This window comes from Eptesicus fuscus, chromosome 12, assembly GCF_027574615.1.
Source record: "Eptesicus fuscus isolate TK198812 chromosome 12, DD_ASM_mEF_20220401, whole genome shotgun sequence".
NCBI lineage: Eukaryota > Metazoa > Chordata > Mammalia > Chiroptera > Vespertilionidae > Eptesicus > Eptesicus fuscus.
The window spans coordinates 61,263,486-61,288,729 of NC_072484.1; the positions used below are offsets into that span (position 1 = coordinate 61,263,486).

A 25,244-nucleotide genomic window follows, 5' to 3' on the forward strand; every position below is an offset into this window, starting at 1 on the left:
AATAAACCAACAACTTATAAACTTGGTTAACTAATAGGAAAAAAGGGCAAAGGGAGGTATGTGTGAATTGTTACAGTCTTGAAAAACAGTCTGACAACAGCTGGTGAAATACAAGAGCTCTTATCTTTTGAAAATACATATTGAAATATTTCTAGATAAAATAACTTGAATTGGGGATATGCTTCACAATGATATAGCAGCAGGATGAATAGAGGGTATGGATTGGCCAAAGATTGATGGCTATTGGAGCTGAGTAATGGGTACATGGGGGTTCAGTATAACATAATATTCTGTCTACTATGTTAAGTTCAAAGTTTATTATAGAAAACATTTTTAAAGATACTTATGCACCTTGATCTATCAGTCACTTCTGGGAATATCCAGTGTTTATTATAGCACTGTTTTGACTAGAAAAAACAAATACATAGTCAGATAGAGCATTGGTTGTATAAATTGATGAATAAAGCCACACGATAGGCTATTGTACAACTATGAAAAAATATATCTTAATGCTATGCCAATTACTTGGAAGGATTTTCATAAGATACTGACTTAAAAAAATTAAGATGAATAATTATAATATCTAATTTTGTAAAATGAACAGTGTGTTAAAAAGCAATATGTATGTTCATTTGTGTTCATATATTTGTGCAAAATTTTATAAGCATGGAGAAAATCCAAAAGCGTGTATGTCAGGCTACTAATAAGGCATGTGTCAGGTGGGGGGTGGTGAATGGCAGAGAAGGGGGTGATTTGAGTGGAAGGAAGGGAGCTGAACGCAATCATGTGATAATATTTTTGTATACATAAATATACAACTCAGCAGAATCTTCCCTTACCCTGCATCCCTGTTTATTTAGCCCCTTATGCCCTTCCCTTCACAATGAACCTTCTTAAAGTGCATTGTAGTACACTCTATTGAATCTATGTTTACTAACATCATTATTACTAACATTAGAGGCCCAGTGCATGAAAATTCGTGCACTGCGGGGGGGGGCGGGTCGTTCAGCCCAGCCTGCCTCCTCTCACAGTCCAGGAGCCCTCAGGGGATGTCCTACTGACAGCTTGGGTCCATTCCTCCTCTGCGGGAGGCGACCGGGGTGATAAGGGGAAGGCACCACCCCCATCACCCCGCTGCTGCTGCCACTACTGGCCGCTGCGGCTGCCGGCCCTCCTCGGCCCTTGCAGCCGCTGCGACTTTGTCCGGAAGGATGTCCAGAAGACATCTGGTCTATCCGGTCTAATTAACATATTACCCTTTTATTAGTATAGATAGTATAGATCTAACTGCCAGATCCCTTAACTGTCTTCTCAGTCTCTATGGAATTTGACAGTGTTGACCATATTCTTCCTAAAATTCTTCTGTCTTGGTTTCTGAGACATAATTCTCTGGCTTTCAGGTAGCTTTCCAGACTGTTTCTTCTTAGTTTCCTTCTAGAATCTCATCTTCATTTTTCCCCTTATTCCCTTTACATACTCCCCTGTGTTGATTTTTCTAAAGATTTTACTTTCTGGACCCTCTTCTCTTACCACCCACACTTATTCTCCACCCACACTTATAGTTCTAACTGCCATCTATATGGTGAAGCCTTCCAGGTATCTCTTTATTCCATACATTTTTCTTAAGCTTTCATACCTATATATTTAGCTGCCCCTCTGGCTATTACCATTTAAGATTTCCACAGAAATAAGAGTACCTGAATGGAACTTGATTCTCTATTTACACCCCTCCTCTTGTGTTTTGTTTTTTTTTTCTCTCAATGGTAACATAAATCAGCTATACTTACGTCATACTAGAGGCCCGGTGCACGAGATTCGTGCACTCAGGGGGGTCCCTAAACTCAGCCTGCACCCTCTTGCAGTCCGGAGCCCTTGGGGATGTCTGACTGATGGCTTAGGCCCGCTTCCCAGCAGTTGGACATCCTTAGCGCTGCCTTGGAGGCAGGAGAGGCTCTGGCCACTGCCACTGCATTTGTCAGCCATGAGCCCAGCTTCTGGCTGAGCAGCTCTCCTCCCCCTGTGGAAGTGCACTGACCACCAGGGGGCAGCTCCTGCATTGAGCATCTGCCCCCTGGTGGTCAGTGCATGTCACAGCGACCAGTCCTTCCGCCGTTCAGTCAATTTGCATATTACCTTTCTATTATACAGGATACTTGATAGTCATCCTAACCTCCTCTTTTCCTTCAGCTCAATTATTTAGCGACTATTTTTGAGCACCCATTATGTGTTGGGCATTGTTTATGCACTGGGGATACAGCCTATTAAGAAAATGTAGATAATAACATAATCTACTAATGCCTGTCATTCCTACTTTCAAAGAATTTATAAGTCCATCTAGCAGTGACAAGCTGAAGGTCATTTGAACATCTTTGTGTTGTGTAAAATAAGGATTATGATAGCTGAAATTACATTGGCTTCCATAAAAAAGCAAGAAAATAAGATTTAAAAATAGAAATTTTATGTGGTATGTTAATTTTTACATGTTTTGTGGCTACAAACTCTAATTCTGATCTCTTTAGAAAGCAGTAGCTGTGGGAAGCAGCCTTGTTATAAAACTTTCTTTTAAAAAGAAGGACTGCAACAGATTTTTCCCATGGAAGAAGAAAGGTGTTTTATTTGAACTTACATATTTAATTAGAGTGGAACACGATCTTCTAGAACCTTTTTTTTTTCTTCATTTATTTTGATTGTTTCAAGTGCTCATTAGCTATGTGTTGATTTTTCAGAATATTTATTTTCTACATGGTGAAAGTGCCCGAATTATTGCTTGATCAAAGTCCTTCAAGGAATGATGCAAAAATCATCAGTAAGTATCTTACAAAGATTTTGGAGTTACTAAAAAAGACTGATGAAAATACCCAAATTTATTGCTTAATTTACATGAGGTCCTTGTTAGACTTAACTTTATCAAACACCATCCAATCTAAATTCAGAATATGTTAATATTTAATAGAGAATTAACTGCCCACAGATGTTTGTGTATAAAGTCTGATAGCATTGTTACCCATCTGGTATATCATGTCATCCATGTGACAGATACACTTTAAGTGTTGCAAAGTTAGAAAATAAGGTCAAGACTATAAATTTCAAAGAAGTTAATACATTTGGAGTAAATAAAAGGGTGTTATATATGTAGCATTTAAGTGTGGTTTATTCCATTAGGCATTGCACTATGCTTTTATGACAGTGCTACTCAGTAGCTATTCCACAAACTGTTGCTGGTTCTCATGATAAAGAACTTTTGCCAGAATGTAAATGTACTGCTTTCACCAAAAAGAATGCTAAAAAACATGTCAGCTGAACTCAGTGTGCTAGTGACATAATTAATTCCCATTTCTGGTACAAGATCCTTATTTCATCATTAATTTGTAGTAAACAATTTGCAGACTGGCCTCAGTTCATGAACCACACTGCATAGCAGTTTTATGTCGTGCATATCAGACATTTATGCTGTTGTTGCAAGAATACATGTCCTGGTTAATACAGCTTATTTGTGTACAAATATGTGACACTTAAATTTGCATAATTCTTTAGTCTTTTTCCCCCTTAACTTCTGCCCTTTTCCCAAGGTTTCATTTAATATTACATTCCTATACAGGAATTCCATGTAATAATAGTATTTGCTACAAACAATTGCTTCTTCCTATTCTGCTGAGAATTCAGTTATTCAGAGATCGTGTCATAGGAATTATGAAATGGTAGTAGAGATGAGGGTAACTCTGTGTCACGTAGTGTCCTTGCCCATACTTTCAGACATTGATTAATTGCCAGAGTAGAGATTCTGTTAACAAGTTTGCAGACACTGATTTTATTACTTAAACAGAGTTCTCGGTGGACAATGTTGAAAATGCCAATCATTGTCAGAATTATTATCCTTTTTCTTATCTTACTTTGACTGCTAATAGTCTGGCCTTGTTTATTAAGCAGCTGCTATAAACTTTCCTTACTTGCATACTTAAACTTAACCTAGAAAATGCTCAAATGCTCCATCATAATAAACAGACAAGCTACTTTTAGAGTCTACCATAAAATAGATTAGGAAACTGGTGCTTGCTGAGAGCATCTGTGTGTCAAAAAATACACAAAATGACCAGTATTTTGAAGCCTTATTTGCTTAATGTTAAAATAGTAAGTTGTAACTATTTAAATATATTGTCATAATTTATTAAATTCACTTCCTCAGTTTTATATTTCAGGAATTATGAAATACAAGTGTTGATGCATGCATATATGGAACTATGACAGTTAATAATTCAAGAGCTCCAAAAACCAATTATTTAAACCAAAATATACCATACATTTTTACTAAATCGATTATGTGATGTTAACAATTTAACCATAAGGAAAAAGAATCATCACCTTAAAAAGTTTTAGAGCAAACCATTTAACCTTAGAAGTATAAAAACTATAGGAAGAAGTTACATAGGGTGTTTTTAGAGCATTAAAATCTATATCATAATTGATCATTAGAAATTTAAACTTGATAGAGCATTTTATAGGAAAAGGAGTTTGGGTACTAGTGTATACCTAAAATTCAAGATTACTCATTTAACATGTAAAAAATATTTTATCTTCTTGCTTTCCAAATGGCATTTTAAAATCAATTCCAGTGACTATGTTAGATAACAGGTTAGGCCTCGTATGAAAAATTATAATCCATTTATAACCCAAGAACCTTATTTGATTTAACCAGTACTGTATACAACATATTTGATTAAATCTATTTCTCAACTTGTTGAGTAGCAACAAGCGCCATGTTTGGTACTTATCACTTTTATTTTTCACATTTCCCTGTGGTATCAGTACTTAGAAGAAAGAAAAAGGGAGTTAGGTGTCTATTATGTGCAGAGAGGTGGCATACAGCATGGATAGACAATGAGATATTCTTTTATTTAATGGCCAATTAAAAGAAATTCCATTATAGTGTTTTGCATGCTCTACTTTTTATCCTCTGCTTTGTGATATATGATGCACTTTTTTCTAAATATCTTAAACCTGAACCTTAAACAAAACCTCTACATTTAACTTTTTTGAAAGTCAATACTTTTAAATCAGATTGTATCATGTGTTTTATGTGTATTAATTATATCAACCTAGTTCCAAAGCTTAAGAATTTTTAATTCTAGGTGGAGTGTTTTTTAAAGAAAAATGTCTATGTCAGATTTTGCTAAGTGGAGAAAAAGGGAAAGAAGTTAATGAATACCTAAATTACCATATATTGTAAACATTCACCCTTTATCATTATCTATAAAAATTACATAGTTCTATATTTTTTACTTGCTTATATATTAGAAAAATAAATGGGAAATTGTGGTTGCATCTAAGATGTTCTTTGAATGTCTGCAAATTAATAAATGTCTTTACATTTTGTATGTTACATAAAATAGTAGTCTGGCAAATATCTTTCTTTGAAATTAATGTAAATATAGTAGTCAAGAAATTTCAAGTGTATTTGCCCAAAATATGTAAAACTGTTTATTGCAGATACCAAAACTAATGGGTTTTTTGTTTAAGTATGTTAGCTTGATGGTTTTCCTTAAAAATTGAATTTCTACTGGTGCCTAGCAACTTAAAGTGAGTCTGTCACATAATTATAATAGTTGAGATATTGCTGAATATTTAAAACTAAAACTCTATAAAGGGTACATTTGGGCAGAACCCTTAAATATAAAGAGCTTTGAATTAAAAATATTAATTATATGTGCATACATTTAAATGAGTTCGGCCTTAGCTATATCATCCTGCCTGCAGAAAAAAATGTTTTATCTAGTCATGGTTAAAAGGACCTCCATGTAATATCTATATTTATGATGGAATAGCTAAGACTGGGTGATTTTGTCAGTTTCCTTTAGTGACATCAAAATTTTTGTAGTGATACCACTATTTTCAGAGGGGGATTGAATATCTTGATTAATTTATATTTTATGGAATCAGTTTCTATGTTACTGGTATTTTAGTAGAAAGATAGTGTAATAACTAATTGAGGGAATATACAGAGTGCTGTGGTACTTTATTTTAATTCTTATGTAGATTTTCTTTTAGACTTAGTATTTTCAACTTATTATATTCTCTTCTCTCCCCAGCTTACCCCTAAATTAATGAACTACCTATATCTAGTATTATAGAAATAAAGTGAAAATACGTTCTTATATGGCATACTTATTTCCAACTAATGTATAACTTCTCTCCTCTTACAAAATAGAATTAAAATACCTAATCTTTACTTAGGAAAATTGAGGTAAAGAAATGAAAATTTAGATGAGACAGTATAAAATTATCTAATATTATATTTCCCTATCTGTGAGCTACATCTTTCAATCAGTTTAGGAATATGAAACCTGTAAAATTTTGTTTCTGAAAATGCAAGTCTTTTTCTAATGTTACTTCTTTGCCTAAGTAACATAAATAAGTTATATTTGTATAATTCTTAAATATATTAGTTGTGTTAGTGAATTATTGCAGAGCAAAGGAACAACCCAAAATAGACATGACAGGCCTGCAACCATTGTGAAATATTCATCCCAATGAAACCCCAGAGATTCTCTGAAAGTAAGATTCAGCCTGTGCAGGGAACGAACGGTCTTAGCAAAAGGCTGAGATTAGAGAGAACCACAGATCACTAGAAACAGGCCTCTAACTCAAGAGTGAAACCTGTTGTAAAGATTTTCCACAAAATGCTGAAGAAAATAGATTCTCTATATTAATATGAAAAGAAATCCAGATATTTTAGGAAAACCAACTGAATGAAAGACAAGAAGGGCCAAGATGAACAAACAGAACCATTGATCCTGGAGAATGTAAATAATATAGAAAGCAGAAGGGTAAGTTATTCTCAGTATTTCTGGAGATTCTTGGTGGGAATTGATCCACTAACCATGATAACAAAAGGCTACTGTGAAAAATTAGACCAGGAAAATCCTTAGAATTAATAATAATTATCACTGCTGAAAGTAAATATTCTATATAGGACTAAAGAATACACTGGGCATTGCTGAAGATCTGAGAGGTCTAAGAGAAGGGCAAAATATAAAACACTTTTTAAAAGACATTGGAAATAGTAAGAAAAATGATTTTTAAAAACCATAAAACCATACCCAGGATATATAGTATTCATCTTACAAATATTAGTAAATAGAAAATATTTTTAAATTAAAGAAAGTGTCCTTTAACTGAAGAAAGACTTGTGTTTATAGATCAAAGGGGAATAGTAAAAAAACAAAAAAGGGGGGGACAGGGGTAGGAAACCTCACATCTTGATAAATCACAACTTCAAGGATAAAAAACTTTTTAAATCCTACAAGCTTCTAGAATAAGAAGGAAACATGTTACCTACAAAGGAAAGAGATTGACATCAGATTTCTCATCTATAATAATAAAAACGTAATATGCTAATTAGACTGGACGTCCTTCCGGACGAAGCCAGAGCTGCGAGGGAAGCCCGGATCCCGGGTACCTGCCGGCGGCTGGAGGGAAGACCGGATCCTGGGTGCTGGAGGGAAGCCTGGGTCCCAGGTGCCAGAGGGAAACTGGTGCCAGCATCCAGGGGAAGGAAGGCCTACTCTTGCACGAATTTCGTGCATCAGGCCTCTAGTCTATCCTATATAATAAGAGAGGAATATGCTAATTATCTGTTATACTTTGAGGCGTAACAGCCAACCGTGTAACGACCAGATCACAGATTTGCAGGAGACTGGGGCAGCGAACTACAAGTGGGCGGCGAAAAGCTACAGGAGGACGGCAGAGAGCTACTGGCACACGGATTTGTGCGCAGGGCTACTAGTATATATATATAAAAGCCTAAGCAACTGAATGATGGGTTGACCAGCTGCTATGATGCGTACTGACCACCAGGGGGCAGTTGCTCAATGCAGGAGCTGCCCCCTGGTGGTCAGTGCGCTCCCCGGGGGGACCGCCGCTCAGCCAGAAGCTAGGCTCATGGCTGGCGAGCGCAGAAGCGGTGGTGGGAGCTTCTCCAGCTTCCGTGGCAGCGCTAAGTATGTCCAACTGATGACTTAGGCCCACTCCCCCAAATTTTGTGCCCTGGGCCTCTAGTATTTAAAATAAAAACTATTAGTGCCCTGACTGGGTGGTTTGGTTGGCTGGAGTATCATCCCATACACCAAAAAGTTTGCAGGTTCAATTCCTAGCCAGGGCACATACTTTGGTTTGAGGTTCCATCTCCTATTGGGGCACATATGGGAGGCAACTGACCGATATTTCTCACATTGATGTTTCCCTTTCTCTCTAAAAATCAATGAACATATCCTTGGGTGAGGATTTTTTTTTTACATGAAATATTTTTAATGCATACATATATAACAAGGATTTGTATACAGAACACATAAATAATTATTAAACATCAACCTATCAAGGGCAAACAATTGATAGACAAATGAACATAAATATGAACAGGTCAATTAAAAGAAGAGGGTTTATTAAATGACTAAAAAGCAAATGAAAAGACATTTGCTGGAAAGCTGAGATATGCAAAGGAAATTTAAAAAGATATGCAATTGCATAGTCACCTGGTTGGGATGGGGGAAACTTGGATACTTAACAGTCTTACCTAATAATAGACAAACATGTAAATTGACTGTGCCTCCGCTACGCCCACAGCCAATCAGGAGTGAGTATGTAAATTAACCCAACAAAGATGGTGGGTTAATTTGCATATGCGGAGCGGGAGGGAGCTACAGGAGCAGTGCTCTGGGTGGGAGCGAGGACTTGCAGGTTCCTGGGTGGCCGGGAGCGAAGCCAGGGGAAGGAAGGCCTATTCTTGCACGTGCAACAGGCCTCTAGTGGAGGAAATAGAATAAGCATTGCTAAAGGAGTTACTTAAATGTAATTCTTTCCTACAAATGAAAGATTGATGACTAGGTTTACAGGGATTGGTTAGTTCCAAGTATGCAAATGAGGGCGGTTAAAACTATAAGGAAGGAAGTAAAGTTCTTATTTGTCCATGTAACATTTGTTCCATGGCTCAGCCTTAGCAACAGCTTAGCAACATAATAGCAGCTCTGAGAACTGAGGCACAGGATGTGCACAGGCCCCCCTTTTCTCAGTAACTTCAAGTTAAAATCTGTTGCAACTTTCAAATAGACAATATAGTATTATTAATTACTAGAGGCCCGGTGCACGAAATTCGTGCATGGGGGTGTGTGTCCCTCAGCCCCGCCTGCACCCTCTCCAATCTGGGACCCCTCAAGGGATATCCGAATGCCCGTTTAACGGACAGTCGGACATCCCTCTCACAATCCAGGACTGCTGGCTCCCAACTGTTCGCCTGCTTGCCTTCTTGATTGCCCCTAACTGCTTCTGCCTGCCAACCTAATCACCCCCTAACCACTCCCCTGCCAGCCTGATTGATGCCTAACTGCTCCCCGGCCAGCCTGATTGCCCCTAACTGCCCTCCCCTGCAGGCCTGGTCACCCCTAACTGCCCTCCCCTGCAGGCCTAGGTTCCCCCCAACTGCCCTTCCCTGCAGGCCTGGATCCCCCCCCAACTGCCCTTCCCTGCAGGCCCAGTCACCCCCAACTTTCCTCCTCTGCCAGCCTGGTCACCCACAACTGCCCTCCCTTGCAGGCCTGGTCCCTTCCAACTGCCCTCCCCTACTGGCCACCTTGTGGCGGCCATCTTGTGTCCACATGGGGGCAGTCATCTGTGTGTTGGAGTGACAGTCAATTTGCATATTACTCTTTTATTAGATAGGATAGTCACCATGCTGTACATTACCTCTTCAGAGCTTTTTCATCTTATCACTGGAAATTTGTACCCTTTGACCACTACCTATTTTCCCCTTCCTGGACTTTTTTATTTTCTATAAATTGCATTGCTTTATAGTCATGAATGAGGTGTTTTTAACCTATGTTATTTTATGTACATATGGAATATATAAATCAATGTATTGTGTATCTAAGATGTGAATATTTCAAGATCAAGCTAAGAATAGACAAATAGCACGTTTGTATTTGAAATTCAACTATAACCTCAGGTGGGTATGTTTAAAGCATTATGTTACTGGTTTTTCTTTTTTGTTCAAAGCCTTTTATATGTAAACTAACAGGAAACCTCATTTAATACCATACTTTATTTTAGATCCTAGATTTTGTTTAAGAAAACAGAGTTGCTTTCTTAATCATAAAATAAACATAGAAGTGAAAGGTATTTATTGAGGGCTTATGAATGATCACAAATTATGGCTTCATTTTCCTGGGTGTTTATATAGTTCATCTTGACTATATTCGGTGTCTTTTATGTACTCAGAAGTAATATGGTATAATGGTTGTGAGTACTAATTTTGGAGTAAAAAAAAAAAATTGGATTTAAAGACCTTGCTCTGCCACTTACTGGTCAGGGAAAATTTTTTTAACATTATTACATAGTCATATTCTGAGCCTATAAGGTAGATACAAAGATGAATAAAACCACTTATAGACTTGCATAAATATGGTGTTCATTTTAAGCTTTACCAAGGATAATTTTCTTCCACATAAGTTGTAGAAACTCTTTAAATCATTACATAATGGCATTATATTGCACTTAGCACATGAAATAGAGTTTATGTAATTGTGTCCCCTCTTCACTATCTCCACTCCCATTTTCCTTCTCCTTTCTTTGAGGAATACTAAAAAAATAATTTATGCAAGTGGTCATCGATTATGACTAGTGCTTTTATTTATAAGAATATAAATTCCACCAGACATTAACATAAGAAAACTAATGGCCCGGTGCATGAAATCATGCACATTAAAGGGGAATTAGAGGAAATATTTTAATATTGCTGTTTGCCCTTTCTCTATAATAGAAGTGTCAGAGATTAAAGAAAATTAGTAAATTGTATATGAAAATCTCCCTCCTGTCAGAGTCTGGGGCGCGCCACGGGACCCAGAGTCAAGTCCCCACTTGCACCTTGAAATCGTGCGAGACTCAGACCCAGCCGGCCCCACCCCTGTCAAGCCCTGCAGGGTGGGGGGCACAGCCTCAGGTTCCCTGGCCTGGTGCCAGGTGGGGGGGCGCAGCCTCAGGTCCCCCATCAAGCCCTGCTGGGCGGGGGGGGAGGGGAGGCCGGCGCAGCCTCAGGTCCCTCGGCTCGGCCTCAGGTCCCCCAGCGCCAGGGCGGGGGGCTCAGCCTCAGGTCCCACGGCCTGGCCTCAGGTTCACCGTCAAGCCCTGCCGGACAGGAGGCACAGTCTCAGGTTCCCCGGTCCTGGTGCTGGGGCAGGGGGGTACAGCCTCAGGGCCCCTGGCCCAGCCTCAGGGGGTACCCCAGCCCTGGTGCCAGGGCAGGGGGTGTGGCCTCAGGTCCCCTGGCCCTGGCATGAGGGCATGAGGGCATGATGACCATTTACATATTAGCTCTTTATTATATAGGATTATTTCTTAGTTCATTCTATTTCTTCTCTCCCCTCATTACCCTAACTCTTCCCGTCCATGAAAAGTCCATATTTGTATATATGCTTTTTGTTTACTTCAAAGACTGATGTTTTCCACTGCCCTCAGTCTAAGGACCACCGACTTCCATTGTAACCCTATAATAAGTGACGTGCCTGGAGTTAGCTTGAATATTTATGTCTTTAATCTTCTGGTACAAAGTTAAGCAAATATGAAAAATTCTGGAATTTAGCTTTGGCCTTTTTAAATTAATGTGTGCTTTATTGGAATAAGGCAATATTTGATGTTAAACATTTTATTTAAATATTTTAATTTAATGATAACATTTTTCTCTTTTTTTCTAGACAGTGAGTTAATATTTATCACATTCATGGTATGTGTCAGGATATGCTAGGCACATTACATTAGTAAGTTCATTTAATCCTCACAATAGCCCTATAAGTTAATCCCTCATAACAGGTTACTGATCTATTAAGTGACAGAGCAAAGATTTGAACCTAGAGTTAATGGCAGAACTTGTATACATTCAGAGTCAGATGACCCTAATGTCAGCATATAACTGCAGTATGAATTTAGTGTATGTTTATTTGACTTAATGATACTTGTTATGATGTATTCTGAGACTACAGTCTTCATTATATTTTAGTGTAGCACCTTCTGTTGGGCAAAAAGGTTCTGAAAATCAAAGAAACTATCTGGTGGGGGGTTTTTTGGGGTTTTTTTTTGCTATGGAGCCTACCATTAACTGATTTAAAATCTTTGATGAAATGATACATGCTCATATATAATGTATTCCTGAAAATATTTTGCATCTTACCTGATTTTGTTCAGAAAATTAGGAAAAATATATTTAAAACTATAGTATATGTATTTAAGGGTTTTTGTTTTATTCTGTACAAATGTTTTTACTTTAATTATAGAAACCTTCTAATATATGCAAAAGTAGAAATAGTAGTATTACAAGCCCATATATAGTTATTACTCAGTTTTAATAATTATCACTGTATGTTCAATCTTGTTTTGCTCATAAGTCTACATACATTTTTCTATATTATTAAATATCTATGATATTAAATAATTTGAGGCAAACTGAATGTCCCATCAGTAGAAAAATCAGTTTAAATGATTACATATTAACTCAAGGTAATACACAGCCCTTAAAAATAGTAATGAAGAAATGTAACTTCAAAAGAAAATTTCTGATATGTTAAATGAAAAGAAAAATATATGAAATGGTATACATGCTGTGATTTGACATGCTTATTTATACCCTTAAATTGTACCTGAAATTTTTATATATCCTTTATACCTTAGTTTCAATGCTGTGTTTTTGAGAAAAGCCTGCTTTCCTTCTCCAGTTCTCCCAAGCAGACTTTCCCAAGTACACCCTTTGGACCTAGTATCCACTGCCATTTTAGCAATTGGCAGATTATATAACTGTTAAGGGGCAGGACTGGTTTTTTTTTCATCTTTTCACCCCTATCTCCTAGCACTGTGTGCCTGGCAGAGCATAATTAATATTTAGACTCATGCTCAGTGTAGAACTGATATTTTATGGGATATACAAAGGAAAAAAATTATTCCCAATTTCCAGTAAAACTATTCATTTGATGAGAAACAGAATATAAATAGAATAGTTATATATAAACATAAGAATTAAATCCTTGAAGACTGCAAGTAGGGAAGTCCTTAAGAACAAATTACAAATAAGATGTTAACAGAAAAAAATAACACCTGCTGTATAAGTACATATTTTTGTATTCATTTAATCAAGGACCAAAATAAATACTCCCGAAATAGTTGTTCCTTTTTTGCAACATAAAGTTTTGGAGTTTGGTATTATGTATTGCAATATGGGTAATTGGGAATGAAGAATTTTTTTACATATGTACGAGCAGTTATAAATCCAAAAATGTTCTTTTTTTATATCATGTGTCAGTATAACTATATCACTCATTGGCATTTAATAATGATATTGTCTTAGAATATTACCACATCTTCTCCAAAAACAAGGTTGTGATCTCTGTAGAGCTCCTCTATAGTAACTTTATAGACACTCCGAAATACTTCTGGAATTTGAATTTCCATGTGAAGTGAATATTTGAGAGCTAGATCACTTTAGAGGAACCTTACTATATTAAAATAAATTTATAACATATTTGGGATGATGTTTTGTATTCCCTTTCCTTGGTCAGAGGCCTCAGTTTTTTGTTTTGTTTTTTTTTTTTAGTTAGAAGCCTGGGTTTTGTTTTCAGAGGCCCATGTATGCAAAATACATTTCAGCTAAGGAAAGGTGCCTGCCTCGGCTGATGTGATTCAGTGATTAGAGTGTCACCCCACACAAGGAAGGGTTGAGGATTTGATTCCCAGTCAAGGTCATGTACCTGGGTTGCAGGTTCAATTCCTGGCCCCAGTCAGGGCGTGTGCTGGAGGCTACCAATTCACCTGTCTGTCTCACATCAATGTTTCTCTCTCCTCCCCCCCCCCTCTCTCTCTCTCTCTCTCTCTCTCTCTCCCCCCCCCCTCCCTCCCTCCCTCCCTCCCTCTCTCTCTCCCTCTCTCTCTCTCTCTCTCTCTCTCTCTCTCTCTCTCTCTCTCTCTCTCTCTCTCAGTTTTTCCCTTCTTTCTCCCTCCTTCCCTCCTTTCTTTCCTTCCTCTCTTTCTTTCCCCTTCCTCCTCCCCCTCTTTCCCTTCTACTTTCTCTAAAAATTAATGGGAAAAATACCCTTGGGTGAGGATTAACAAAAAATATGCTATGAAGTAGAATCTAGCAGTGCTTTGGCTCTATCAATGCAAAAGTTTGGATGCAATTAAATTTTCATGCGCTTCATATAAATTTTTATGTACTTAAAAACAGGAGTTGAGCCTGTTATTTCCTTTATTGTACTTACATATATATTATTATCAAGATTACTATAGATAAGAAAATTAAGAAATAGAGTAGCCTTCTTCAGATATATCTATTTGTTGTTATACACTTGATTATGTAATTAGGGGATATAGTTCTTTTGATTTTTCTAATTTTTTTAAAACTAGGTAGTCATTTCTTGTATAGTCAAAACTATTCACTTTTACTTAAGTTACTGTTCTCTATGGGAACCACTTGATACACCTTATGGTTTTATTAATAAAAATTCTAAAACATAAAACAATCTGTGATATTTACATAATTAAACCCTTTAAATCAGTGGTTCTTAATCTTTTTTTGCATTGAAGAATATTAACTTAAATATCCTTTCCAGAAAAACAATAAATATATGTAAAAATTTTATAGTAGTCAATATTTCCCCTGAAATCCAGTCCCCTGCTTTATATTATATATTTCTGATATATGTGTTGTAAATTCAGTATATCATGTACTTTTAGATGTATCAAGGAATCCTCTTCTGAAGTAGATTCTCTATAAAGCTTTTCCATGACACTGTAGCAGAATTCTTACATGTTTTTATTGCATTATTCACATATTAATTCTGAAATTTTTTTCTGAATTGTTTGAAATATTTATTGTATATGCTATATTTTTCTCTCAGTCTTATTTTTTTGACATTTGTCTTTCAACCAACAATAGATTTTTTTTTTTTATTCTAGATTCTGAAGAGGCTCAGTCTGTAAATCCTTCCAGTGTTGATGAAAATATTGACTCTGAGACAGAGAAAGACTCTATCATCTGTGAAAGTAAACAAATAATTCCCAAAGCACCTCTTTCAACTGCCCTTGATGAGTATGAGTTCAAAGATGATGATGATGAAGAAATAAATAAAATGATTGATGACAGGCATATTCTTAGGAAAGAGCTCAGAAAAGAGAATGAATCTGAAGTAGAAAAGAATAATTTATTTGCAAAACAGGATAAAGCTTTCTACCCTAAATCATTTAAAAGTAAAAAACAAAAGCCATCTAGGGTTTTGTATTCAAGTTCTGAAAGTTCAGATGAAGAAATTCTTCAGAACAAAAAGGTTTCTACTTCATGCTCTATACCTGAAACATCAAATTCCGACACACAAACCAAAAAGGAATATGGAGCTTCAAGTGAGCACAAACAGAAAGGTAAAGTTAAAAGAAAATTAAAGAACCAGAACAAAAATAAAGAGAACCAAGAGCTGAAGCAAGAAAAAGAGGGGAAAGAAAATACCAGAGTAACAAACCTGACAATTACTACAGTAGATTGTTCAGAAAAGGCAAGAGAGGAGGGGAATTTTAGGAAATCTTTTAGCCCTAAAGATGATACTTCATTACATTTATTTCATATTTCCAGTGGTAAATCTCCCAAACATTCTTGTGGACTAAGTGAAAAGCAGTCAACACCACTAAAACAAGAACACACCAAAACATGTTTATCACCAGGAAGTTCTGAAATGTCATTACAGCCTGATCTTGTTCGATATGATAATACAGAATCGGAATTCTTGCCAGAAAGTTCAAGTGTAAAATCTTGTAAGCATAAGGAAAAAAACAAACATCAGAAAGATTTCCACTTAGAATTTAGTGAAAAGTCAAATGCTAAAATAAAGGATGAAGACCATAGTTCAACATTTGAAAACTCAGATTGTACACTGAAAAAAATGGATAAAGAAGGTAAAACATTAAAAAAGCATAAATTGAAACATAAAGAGAGGGAAAAAGAAAAGCATAAAAAGGAAATTGAAGGTGAAAAGGAAAAATACAAAAATAGGGATGGGGTTAAAGAGCTACAGCGGAGTGTTGAATTTGATAGAGAATTTTGGAAAGAGAATTTTTTTAAAAGTGATGAAACTGAAGATATATTTTTGAGTATGGAACATGACCACCTAACAGAAAAAAAATCAAAGTTGGAAAAAAACATAAAAGATGATAAATCAGCCAAGGAAAAGCATGTCTCAAAAGAGAGGAACTTTAAAGAAGAGCGAGAAAAGATTAAAAAGGAAAGTGAGAAATCATTTAGGGAGGAAAAAATAAAAGATTTAAAAGAAGAAAGAGAGAATATACCTATCGGTAAAGAAACAGAATTTAGTTCTTTAGGTATAAGTGCCAGTGAAGAATCTATAGGGTTACATTCAATGGAAAAGGAAATAGAAATTGAAAAACAAGAAAAGCACATAAAAGAAAGTAAGGAAAAATCCGACAAACGATTTCAAAGTAAAGAAAAGGACATTGAGAAAGCTGAAAGAAGAAATTCTGAAAAAGAGAAGAAAATAAAACATGAGCATAAGTCAGAGAAAGACAAATTAGATCTTAGTGAATGTGTTGACAGAATAAAAGAAAGAGACAAACTATATTCACATCATACAGAGAAATGTCATAAAGAAGGTGAGAAGGTAAAAAGTATTACTATTAAAAAACCTGATGACAGAGAGAAAAGTAGAGAAAAGACAGACAGAAGACATGACAAAGACAAACCTGAAAAAGAGAGGCATCTAGCAGAAAGCAAAGAAAAGTACATGATGGAGAAAAAAAGCAAACAGTCAGATAATAGTGACTACACTAAATCAGAAAAAAGCAAAAATAAAGACAGGGAGATAGATAAAAAGGAAAAATCTAGAGATAAAGAAAGTGTAAATATAAGTAACTCCAAACACTTTCAGGAAGAGAAGAGGTCAAATATAGCAGACAGCAGTAAAGCACAACAGGAAAAAACTTTATCCCTTAAAGAAAAAACAAAAGATGAACCTTTGAAAACTGATGGAAAAGAAAAAGATAAAAAGGATAAAGACATAGACAGATACAAAGAACGAGACAAACATAAGGATAAAATTCAACTGAATAGTTTATTCAGACTAAAATCTGAATCAGATAAACCCAAACCTAAGTTATCACCAGCATCAAAAGATACTCGACCTAAGGAAAAGAGGTTGGTGAATGATGATTTAATGCAGACAAGTTTTGAACGAATGCTAAGCCTTAAAGACCTAGAAATAGAGCAGTGGCACAAAAAACATAAGGAAAAAATAAAGCAAAAAGAAAAGGAACGGTTGAGAAATCGTAACTGTTTAGAACTTAAAGTAAAAGATAAAGAAAAAACAAAGCATACACTAGCTGAGTCCAAAAATAAAGCACTTACTAGGTCAAAGAGTTCAGAGTTGACTGATCCTTATACCAAGGAGAAACAATCTAAAGATGCTGTAAGTAACAGATCACAATCTGTTGACACCAAAAATATAATGAATTTGGGGAAGTCATCTTTTGTCTCAGATAATAGCTTAAACAGATCTCCTAGATCAGAGAATGAAAAGCCAGGTCTCAGCTCCAGATCTGTATCCATGATTTCTGTTGCTAGTTCAGAAGATTCCTGTCATACTACAGTAACCACCCCAAGACCTCCAGTTGAGTATGACTCTGACTTTTTGTTAGAGGGCTCAGATTCCCAAATGTCCTTTTCCCAGTCACCTTTTCTGCCAATTGCCAAATCTCCTGCACTTCATGAAAAGGACTTCGATAGTCTGGCTGAACTGCCAGAGCGGATTAAACCACCATATACAAGCAGACTTCCAACATCCCATGTCCGATCATCTTCTGTAGAAGATGTTAAACTTGTTATAAATGAGGGGAGAGCAACTGTAGAAGTTCGAAGATGTAGCATGCCATCTGTCATTTGTGAACATACAAAACAATTCCAAACAACATCAGAAGAAAGCAATCAAGTTGGCTTAGCTGTGCCAAGAGATAGTTGCCCTTCTCCCAAATCTGAGGTATCCTCAAATGTGCCTGAAAGAGAACTTTCAAATGTATCGAACATACATTCCAGTTTTGCCACCTCTCCAACTAGATCTATAAACAGCAAATATATTTCAGCTGATATAAACGTTATCAAGAGTTCTGCTCCAGTGGGCACTTTAATGGACAGTCCTGTTCATTTAGAGCCATCTAATCAGGTTGGTGTGATCCAAAATAAATCATGGGAGATACATGTAGATAGACTGGAATCATTAAGCACCAGTGACGTCATTGGCCCAAATTCTAGTACATCTGATCAAGATCCTTCTGTTCAGGTTTTTTGTAATTCCGAAAACAAAATATTGAAAGAACAGAATACTGACTTTTTATGCCTGCACCAGACTGAACTGCCAGCAAACTCTTGTGCTCAGGATGCAGCATCCTTTCTACCTTCACCGCAACCAGGCTCTTTCCAAAGCCAATCACTTTCAGATACTGAATCTATTTCTAAACATATGTCTTCATCATATGTTGCCAATCAAGATCCAGGTATTTTACAACATAAAAATGCAGTTCAGATTATCAGTACTGTTTTAGATACTGATAATGAATCTACAAAAGATATGGAAAAGACTTTGGCCCTAACAGATGTTCAAAGGACAGATACCTTTGTTCCATTGTACTCTGAAAACTCTGTTCAAGAAGCATCACCAAATTTTGAGAAGACTAATACTTTGCCTGTATTACCATTAGAGAAGGATTTTAATGGAAGTGATTCCTCTTCCCAGCAAAATATACATTATGCATTTAGCAAACATATATATAAGTCTTCCAATAGCCATGAAGTTGAAAATAGCACTTCTGATATTCAGGTTATTTCACACGAAAAAGAAAGCAATCTGGAAAGTTTGGTTTTAACTCATTTGAATGATAAGTGTGATTCTGATTTATGTGAAATGAATGCAGGAATGCCAAAAGGAAACCTAAATGAACAAGATAATCCAAAGCTTTGTCCTGAAAGTGAAAAGTGTTTGCCTTCCATCGAAGAGGAAGAATCACAACAAAGCACTTTATCATGTCTGGAAAGCCATTCACAACAACCAGCTCAACCAGAAATGCATAAATACGGGCAATTAATTAAAGTAGAATTAGAAGAAAATGCGGAAGATGATAAAACTGAAAACCAAATTCCTCAGAGGATGACTAGAAACAGAGCAAATGCAGTGGCAAATCAAAGCAAACAGATTCTTGCTAGTTGTACACTATTGCCAGAAAAAGACAGTGAATCTTCGTCTCCTAGAGGAAGAATAAGATTAACTGAAGAAGATGATCCTCAAATTCACCACCCACGGAAAAGGAAAGTGTCACGTGTACCTCAGCCTGTGCAAGTGAGTCCCTCTTTACTACAAGCAAAAGAGAAAACTCAGCAGTCTCTGGCAGCCATTGTAGATTCTCTGAAACTAGATGAGATTCAGCCATACAGTTCAGAGAGAGCAAATCCATATTTTGAGTATTTGCACATAAGAAAAAAAATTGAAGAAAAGCGCAAATTGTTATGTAGTGTTATTCCTCAAGCACCTCAGTATTATGACGAATACGTGACATTTAATGGATCATATCTCTTGGATGGAAATCCCTTAAGCAAGATTTGCATTCCCACAGTAAGTAAGATTACTTGATATACATTTGAAATGCTGTTCAATAGAAATAATCAAGTCACATGGAGTTTTAAATTTTCTGGTAGCCTCATTTTAAAAAGTAAAAAGGAACTGGTAAATTAATTTTAATATTTTATTTAACCAGATATATCCATATTTCAAAATATAATCAATATAGAAAAGTTATCATTGAGACCATCTATATTCCTTTTTTGTTATACTAAGTATTTGAAATCTGGTTTGTTGGTATGTCTACAGAACATCTCAATTTAAACTAGCTACATTTTAGTAAGTGGTCAGTAGCCATATGTGGTTAGTGGCTGCCTTATTGAACAACACTGAGCTATACAGTATTTTGTTTTTCATTACCTGCTTCTGTCCCAAAGAAGGTATGTTTTTATTTCTTTAAAGGGTAATTCCTTTATATGTGTTTTTGATCCCATTCAGTCCAGTCTTCTCTGGAACCTTCCTCTATTAACAATACTTCTCACTAGTATATTTTTAAATTTTCCTTCTACATTGACCTATATCCCCCCATTTCAAACATATTTGGGTCTCCTCCATTCAGTGGAGAAAAAGTTACCCTTTGACTATGCCAGTTTGTCAAGCTCACCCTCTCTTTCCTTCATTGCTGTACTCTTGGAGAGTAGTCTGTGCCTCATGTGTCCTCTGTATCACTTCCTATTCATCCCTTGACTGTTATGCATTGGCAGAGGTCACCAGTGAGCTTGTAACTGCCAGATTCATTGGCCTCTTTTTCTTTCTACTTGACCTCAGTTATTGACATTGTGACCATCTTGGTCTAAATCAAATTTTCCCTCTCCCACTCCCACCCTGGTCTTTTGGTGGCACTCTTTTCTAATTCCCTTGCCTCACTGATGAATCCTCTCTCTCTTCTAATGACTCCTTTACCCACCCTTTAAACATCAGAGTTCTCTAGGAATCAATTATTTTTGCCAGTGTGGTCTTAACTATTGCTATGGTTTCAGTAATTGTTCATGTGCCATTTAGTCCCCAAAAATTCTTATCTAGTTATATATCTTTTTTGTTGACCACCAGAATCAAATATAGGTGCCTCCAGGCATCCTTACCTAAATGACTTTCCAATACCTGTCATGGGAAGCTAACTTGCATATAAGAAGCTAACTATGGAATTGTGTGCAAGAGACTTATTAGTAAGTGCTATCAGGAACAATACCTATAAGTGTGTGAGGGAAGCAGAATTGGGCAAAGCACGAAGTTGAACTGACATGCAGTTGCAACAGTGACCTCAGCTGAACCCGTAAGAGCTCTACAGGGATGGCCTTTCTGATAAGTAGCCTGCACTCAGAGAAGAAACATAACCTTGGCCAGGCCAACTCACTTCCCTGAAAGGTAATTCTTATAGAGGTACTCCAATGAGCTGTCAGCCAACGCTCCTAGATGCTGGGGGATGAGTGTCTCATTGCTGAAGCAGGCAGAAGGGGAGGATTTAACCATGCACCATGGCATTCACTCTGACCTCAGACTTCACACAGACTATGAGAAATGATTTCTCTTTCCCTCAAAAACACATCTTTATCCATTAGTGATGATACCAAAGTAGAAATCTACCAGTCACCCAATTCTAACCATTCTACCTTAGAACTTTCTCCAGAATTTGTACCTTATTCTACCACTGCCTAGGCTTAGGGCCCTCATCATTATCTGTCATTTAGAACATTACAAGAATTTTTTCACCTTTTTTTTTTGAGAGAGAGAAACATTGATGTGAGAAAGAAACATCCATCGATTGGTTGCCTCCTGCATTCTCCCTGACCGGGGATTGAACCCACAATCTGGGTATATGCCCTGACTGGGAATTGAACCCACTACCTTCTGGTGTAGGGGACAGCTCTCCAACCAACTGAGCCACACCGGCCAAAACTTTTTACTTCTTTTTTCTCTTCATGTCTTTCTGCTGGAACATTTTCTTTTGTTAAATTTATATTTCTTTAGAAACAATAGAAAGCTATTTCCTTATTTAAAGATCTCAGCTGTGATTAGCTGGCTTCCCATCCTCTACAGCTTAAAATCCATATCTAAGTATAGCATAACCATTCATTTCATATTCTGACCCCAATCTACCCATCTGGCTTCATTTTCTTACTGCTACTTCCAAACTCACCCACTACATCAGAGAACATCAGCCAAACTGAACTCTTCTGTGGAAATCTCTTGTTCGTACTTTTGGTAGTTTGGCAGTGCTGTTCTCCCTGCCTGCAATGTTGTTCTCCTCAGGCCCCTTTTTAATCCTCTTCCATGCCTTTGTTCTAAGCTGTGATGTCACCCCTGTACGAAATCTAGTCAAGGCAGAATTGCTTGTGTCTTCCTTATTCTTCCCCTATAATATTGTCGTTAACTGTTCAGGCGTCCTCAAACTACGGCCCGATGTGGGTGTTTTTGCCGTTTTGTTTTTTTACTTCAAAATAAGATATGTGCAGTGTGCATAGGAATTTGTTCATAGTTTTTTTTTTTTAACCATAGTCCGGCCCTCCAACGGTCTGAGGGACAGTGAACTGGCCCCCTGTTTAAAAAGTTTGAGGACCCCTGGTTTAAGATGTCTGCCTCTGTCTCTGAGTGGTAATCTAATTAAGGGCTAGGGCACTATCTCTTGTAGAATAGTTCCAAGTTTATCTTTAGCCATGAATACACTACTGATTTCTATAACCATGTTTCTAGCTGCTTCTAAACAGCTGAATGCCCCACACTATCCTTAAAAATCAGTATGTCTAGCCCTGGCCAGTGTTTCTCAGTGGTTAGAGCATCAGCCCACACACCAAAGGATCATGGGTTCGATTCCCAGTCAATGGTACATACCTGAGTTGCAGATTGGATCCCTAGCCCTGTTCAGGGGGTGTGCAGAAGGCAACCAATTGATGTGTTTCTCTCTCTTTCTCTCCCCACACTCCTTTCTTCCTTTCTCTCTAAAACAAAAATATCAATGGAAAAAATATCCTTGAAATGATTAACAAAAAAATAAATCATATCTAGTACCAAACTTACTTGTCTTATCTCAAAAGTGCTCAGTGGAACATATTTTAAGAAAAGCTGGTTTAGCCGAAACCGGTTTGGCTCAGTGGATAGAGCGTCAGCCTGCGGACTGAAGGGTCCCAGGTTCGATTCCGGTCAAGGGCATGTACCTTGGTTGCGGGCACATCCCCGGTGGGGGGTGTGCGGGAGACAGCTGATCAATGTTTCTCTCTCATCAATATTTCTAACTCTCTATCCCTCTCCCTTCCTCTCTGTAAAAAATCAATAAAATATATAGAAAAAAAAAGAAAGAAAGAAAAGCTGGTTTACAGACTAGACTACAACCTTTATTACTTTGCCCCTGCTGATCTCTCTGTCCTCATATCCCATCATTCTTTCCCTCCTGTTATGTTCCAGGGACTCAAGCCTGCTTATAATTGCCTCCAAGCTCTATACTGTTTGTTTCATGCATTTGATTATACCATCCTCTCTTCTAGAAATTATCTTCCTCTTTCTTTCTCTTTCCTTTTCCCCATAACTCATTTCTCTTAACTCTTACTTTAGGTTAAGGCTCTGAAAGAAGCTTTCTCTGACACTCCAGCCTCAAAGGAAGAGATACTCTTCCTCTGTGTTGCTTGAAAGAGGCCTGCATGATTGCAAAACTACAACAATAGCACCAAACTCTCCACTTAACTCTTTTTGGTAATAAATTTAAAGTTTACAGGACACAGAAATCAAGCAAATGTATCATTGCAATTAAAGGCCAGCTCATTGAAAAATGATCAGCCCCAAAAAGTTATGTCTTGTATTTTCCACATTGATTCGACTAATTGAATCCTTATGATATTTAACATGTTTTTCAGTCTTCATAATTCCTGCAAATTGTTTACTGATTATAGAGTCTTGATTAGATCCAGGTTTGATACTTTGGCAAGCACTTTTCATATATTGTGTTGTATAATTCCTGTTGTACATCATGAAACACACTGTATCTGTTTCTCTTACCTTCAGAAAAATCAAAAGAGTCAACTAAGTTACTATACTGTGCCAAATATACTGAGCTATCTTACTTCGTCCTAATAATGCTGACAAGAATTATAAGCTGGGATGAGAGAGGGGGAAATATAGATACTCTAAGGCAGTGGTCGCCAACCTGAGGTCCAAAAGATTGGCGACCGCTGCTCTAAGGTATCTAGTGGAAGAATATTTAGGGTTTCAAACAGTTGAAATTGAAAAGTAATTGTATAATTCTTACTATATTATTTAATTCAGAGAACATCTGAATTTATATCTTCATTTTAAGTTATCTACTAAAACGTTTTAATTTTATAAGTGTAGCCCATTATTATAAATAAAACCTAATACTTTTAACTATTACATTTTTTTAATTAGATTACGCCACCCCCTTCACTGTCAGATCCACTCAAAGAGCTGTTTCGGCAACAGGAAGTTGTAAGGATGAAACTACGTTTGCAACACAGCATTGAAAGGGTAAGAGATGTTTACATTTACATTTATGCTAAAAAATAACTTTTAACAATATATTACAATGACCTACAGTTTTTTATTAGTGAATTTTTCTTATTTAGATCCATTTTGAGATATGGTTTGTTACCATATGCCTATCTGATTAGATGGAAAATTTGTAAGCCTGTTTTAGGGTAGTTGCTCCCATGTTACAATTTATGTTCAGTATATTTTCAATTTATAAAAATCTGTAATTTCTCTTTTTAAAAAAATATTTTTACTGATTTTGGAGAGGGAGAGAGAGATAGAAACATCAATGATGAGAATCATTGATTGGCTGCCTCCTGCAAGCCCCACACTGAGGATTGAGCCCACAACCCGGGCATGTGCCCTGATTGGGAATTGAACCATGACCTCCTGGTTCATAGGTTGATGCTCAACCACTGAGCCATGCCAGCCAGGCTAATTTTCTTATTGAATTTGCAGAACTATAACAGTGAATTCTAGTTGGACATTTGGATTTCCACATTTTAGAACTGTTGCTTGGTACCAGTTACTTTAGTGCAAAATACTTACAGAGGCTGTGCTTACTGATCCTTACTTTAGTATTTCAGTTTCTAGTGGTTAGTCTTGGCATGAAATGACAGGGGGAAAAAATCTATCTAATTATTTATCCTATCTAATAAAACAGTAATATGCAAATTGACCGTACCTTCGCTATGCCGACAGCCGATCAGAGCGAACAAGATGGCGGTTAATTTGCATATGCTGAGGGAGGGAGGAGTGAAGAAAGCAGAAAACATGGCGGCTGTGCGGGTGGGCGGCAGCGCAGCTGTGGAGCACGCGGCCGTGGTTGCCTCTGAGGCGATGGCAGGCAGTGTGAGCAGCGGCGACGCGGCCACAGTGGTGGCGGTGGCGGTGGCGGTGGGTGGGGCGCGCAGTGGAGGCCGCGGGCGGCGCGTGGCGGGGGGTGTGCGAGGCCGCGGTGGCCTTGGAGGCAGTGGTGGCTGCGGGCAGGGCGGGGCGTGGCGAGGCGGGTGGTGTGTGGCGGGGTGCGCAGCAGCAGCAGCGGGAGGGGCCGAGAAGGCGGCGGCAGTGTGCGCGGCA

The 25,244-nt window shown here is 37.3% G+C and overlaps 1 protein-coding gene across 6 annotated transcripts in view; it reads left to right on the top strand.

The window, feature by feature from the left end:
- The window catches only part of ANKRD12 (ankyrin repeat domain 12), a 99,039-nt gene that overhangs the window by 60,986 nt on the left and 12,809 nt on the right, over positions 1 to 25,244 (top strand). For 5 of the 6 annotated variants that reach the window (XM_028139093.2, XM_028139096.2, XM_028139092.2 and 2 more), the window contains 2 exons: positions 14,980 to 19,682; positions 24,063 to 24,161. In XM_028139093.2, the coding sequence (XP_027994894.2) occupies positions 14,980 to 19,682; positions 24,063 to 24,161 (4,802 nt within the window). Of the gene's footprint in view, positions 1 to 2,726; positions 2,807 to 14,979; positions 19,683 to 24,062; positions 24,162 to 25,244 lie in introns of all 6 variants that reach the window. The other variant, XM_028139111.2, reaches the window with a different exon arrangement.